The sequence below is a fragment of the Carlito syrichta genome, unplaced genomic scaffold (genome assembly GCF_000164805.1).
Source record: "Carlito syrichta isolate Samal-C Ts95f unplaced genomic scaffold, Tarsius_syrichta-2.0.1 Scaffold302301, whole genome shotgun sequence".
Lineage (NCBI taxonomy): Eukaryota > Metazoa > Chordata > Mammalia > Primates > Tarsiidae > Carlito > Carlito syrichta.
Window position 1 is genome coordinate 2,671 of NW_007246397.1, and position 3,157 is coordinate 5,827.

At 53.9% G+C, this 3,157-nt stretch overlaps 1 protein-coding gene across 1 annotated transcript; it reads left to right on the forward strand.

Annotated features, from left to right (window-relative positions):
* Window positions 1-373: 373 nt before the first annotated feature.
* Window positions 374-2,059, forward strand: LOC103258589 (protein CXorf40A). The gene is made up of 2 exons (XM_008056254.1): window positions 374-650; window positions 1,490-2,059. The coding sequence occupies exons 1-2, from the start codon at window positions 398-400 to the stop codon at window positions 1,711-1,713; spliced, it is 477 nt and encodes a 158-aa protein (XP_008054445.1). The 5' UTR covers window positions 374-397; the 3' UTR covers window positions 1,714-2,059.
* Window positions 2,060-3,157: the final 1,098 nt, after the last annotated feature.

Consider the following 3,157-nt stretch of genomic DNA (forward strand, 5'->3'; position numbering starts at 1 on the left):
CTCCACTCTCATCAGGCCGAGGGGCTCTCACTCCTCTGTGTTCCCCTAGGGCTTGCTGACCTCTGCCTAAGCACCGGCCACGCTCTGTCCTGCCGGTGCCTTTGGCTCTCTGCCGCCACCCTCCTCCGTGAGCTCCCCCAGACTCCACAGGATGGACCTGAGTCAGGCCAATCCCAACCCCTTCCCGTGGGCCTGCCCCGGTGCTGGACATCGGTGACCGCGTGGTGACAGGGGGACATCGGTGACCGCGTGGTGACAGGGGCAGCTGAGCACCGAGCTCGCTGGGTTTCGGGCACATGGGGGACGGTCCGGCCCGCCGTCGGTGAGCTGGGAGAGCGGGTGGTGACGCGCCCCGCTGTTCTTCCGCAGGCCACCCGCGGCCCAGGGATCCCCAGAGATGAAGTTTGGCTGCCTCTCCTTCAGGCAGCCTTATGCTGGCTTTGTCTTAAACGGAGTCAAGACCGTGGAGACGCGCTGGCGGCCCCTGCTGAGCAGCCACCGCAACTGCACCGTCGCCATCCACATAGCTCACAGGGACTGGGAGGACGACACCTGGCGGGAGCTGCTGGTGGACAGGCTGGGGATGACTCCCGCCCAGGTGCAGGCCCTGCTTCGGGAAGGGGAGAAGTTTGGCCGGGGAGTGATAGCTGGTAAGTGACCCCGGGCCAAGCGTGCGCAGACCGCTCCGAGCGCTGCCACCCAGGACCTTTCAGGGCGGTTTGGGGCCTTCTGGTGTCGTCTGATCTGGCTGGTGGGCTTGCTGCCGCTTCCCGACGCCACACACCTAAAGGGGCTGCCAGGGGCCCCGCGTGGCGGATCAGCGGGCTGAGATCCCCCCTCCCCAGTAAATCCGGTCTTCCCCCGGGTCTGTTTCCGTTTGCCATCGGAGAGCCTGGGTCAGGCCCGTGTGTGCCTGTGGGGTCAGCGTGTGTATGCATGCACCTGGGTGCATATGCCCATGCACGCGTGCACATGGAAGAGACCAGGCGTGGCAGCACAGCACCCCGAGAGGGTCAGGGGGCCTCTGGCGTCAGGCTGCCTGCCTGGTCTCGCAGGCCCGCCCCAGCCCCACCGCTCGCAGGCCCTGGGCGAGTCCCCCAGCCTCTGGGTGCTTGAGGTCCCACTTCAGCTGCTGTCACCTGGTGAACTGCTAAGGCGTCGCCTGTGGCTTCCCTGGCAGTGGCTGGGGTCCGTCCTTCCACTCCGTAACCGCTGCCCTCAGCAGTCTGCTGGGGCCCGCCCATGAGTCCATGTACCGCTTCTCTCCTGATCCTTGCTGGGGCCCTCCCCCGGCCTCATCCAGGATGCCCTGAGTAGAGCGCGGCTCGTCATCAGTGCTCAGCTAAGAGGACTTGACTCGCTTCCTGTCCTTCTGGTGATGTCATCTTCGTCGGTAGCGGTTGAGACTTTGAATGACCACGGCGCCACACAGGCAGCCCTTGGGGTATGGAAGGGAGCGACATCTGTGTGTTTCTCTCTTTGTGCACAGGGCTCGTTGACATTGGGGAAACTTTACAGTGCCCTGAAAACTTGAGTCCCGACGAGGTTGTGGACCTGGAGAATCAAGCCGTGCTGAGCGACCTGAAGCAGAAGTACCTGACCGCGATTTCCAACCCCAGGTGGTTACTGGAGCCCATACCTAGGAAAGGAGGAAAGGACGTATTCCAGGTAGACATCCCAGAGCACCTGATCCCTTTGGGGCGTGAGGTGTAACGAGTGTGGGCTCCTGAGAGGAACGTTGCTGAGAAGCCAGCTAAATCATGATACCTTCAACATCACTATTCAGACCTATATACGCTGGGCTAAGTCGGCATTGCCACCGCATGGGAGGGCGCCACCCCCTCGGTGCTGTTCACACATGCAGGTTTCCTCACTCAGATGAAGGGAATAAGGGTGGGACTTTCCCTGTGCCATGTGTCTTTGGGCTCATGGACAATGTCTCATGTACGTTGCCCTTTTGCTAAAAGGAAAGCCAGCCAGTAAATGTCTTGGCCTCCCTGCTTATATAGGTCCTGCTGATTTTGGGATTGTACCAATAAATGTGTTCTAGATAACCATTTACTGTTTGAGGCTCCCTGTTTTGTTTTACCTTGTTTGTTCTGGTCCAAACTCATCACGTTTGTTCTGCTTGATCTTGGGATAGCAGTTTCCTGAAGCCATCAGTTTCTTCATTAGAGTTCATTAGTTATTCTTACTGAGTCCAGTGGTATGATCCTTAAAGTTATAGAACTATATTTGTCAGTGTTTTCATGAGTCTCTTTGAAGACAAAGTACTTCAGGATTATGGTCACTTGCAAAATATTTCAGAAAACAATTAACTGTGGGTGATAAGACTTAAAATGACTGTGGTTAAAAATCTTCGATGGGCAACATAGTTGGTTCCATGTTTTTGCTATTGTGAATAGAGCTGCAATAAACATATGGTACGGGTATCTTTTTTGTAGAATATGAGTTCCTCCGGGTATATTCCCAATAGGAGAATTGCTGGGTCATATGGAAGGTAAGTTTCTAGTTCTTTCAGAAATTGCCACACTGTCTTCCAAAGAGGTTGCACTAGTCTGTATTCCCACCAGCAGTGTAGAAGCATTCCTTTTTCTCCACATCCTTGCCAGCATCTCTTGTTGTTTGTTTTATTAATGATGGCCATTCTGTGGTACATATATACAATGGAATATTATGCAGCCATAAAGAAGGAGAAATATATGGACTTTGCAGCAACTTGGATGTGTTTGGAGTCGATCATACTCAGTGATTTATCGCAGAAACAAAGAACAGAGTTCCATATGTTCTCACTCATAAACAGACCTTGAACAAGTATAATGCTAGAAGAAAGCAACTGGCAGTAGTGGGAAACTGTCAGAGGAGGGGGTGGGCTTGGCAGTTGAGGGAAACTGCTAGGGGAGGGAGGAGCATACCTCATCAACAAGGGTACCGGCATGATCAATGTTTATATATCTAACCCTGAAATGTACCCCATATCTTTATACTAAAATTTTTTTTTAAATCTGATGAGAGTTCATTATAATAATGACATTATTTATTTATTTATTTATTTTTTGAGTTGGAGTCTGTTGCCCAGACTGGAGTGCAGTGGCCGCTCCCGGCCACCGCAGCCTCGACCTGCTGGACTCCGGCAATCCTTCTGCCTCAGCCTTCC

Coding starts and splice junctions, on each gene's coding strand:
- LOC103258589 (XM_008056254.1), top strand. CDS start 398: ATGAAGTTTGGCTGCCTCTCCTTCAGGCAGCCTTATGCTGGCTTTGTC. Junction 651..1,489: donor TGGCCGGGGAGTGATAGCTG/GTAAGTGACCCC, acceptor CTTTGTGCACAG/GGCTCGTTGACATTGGGGAA.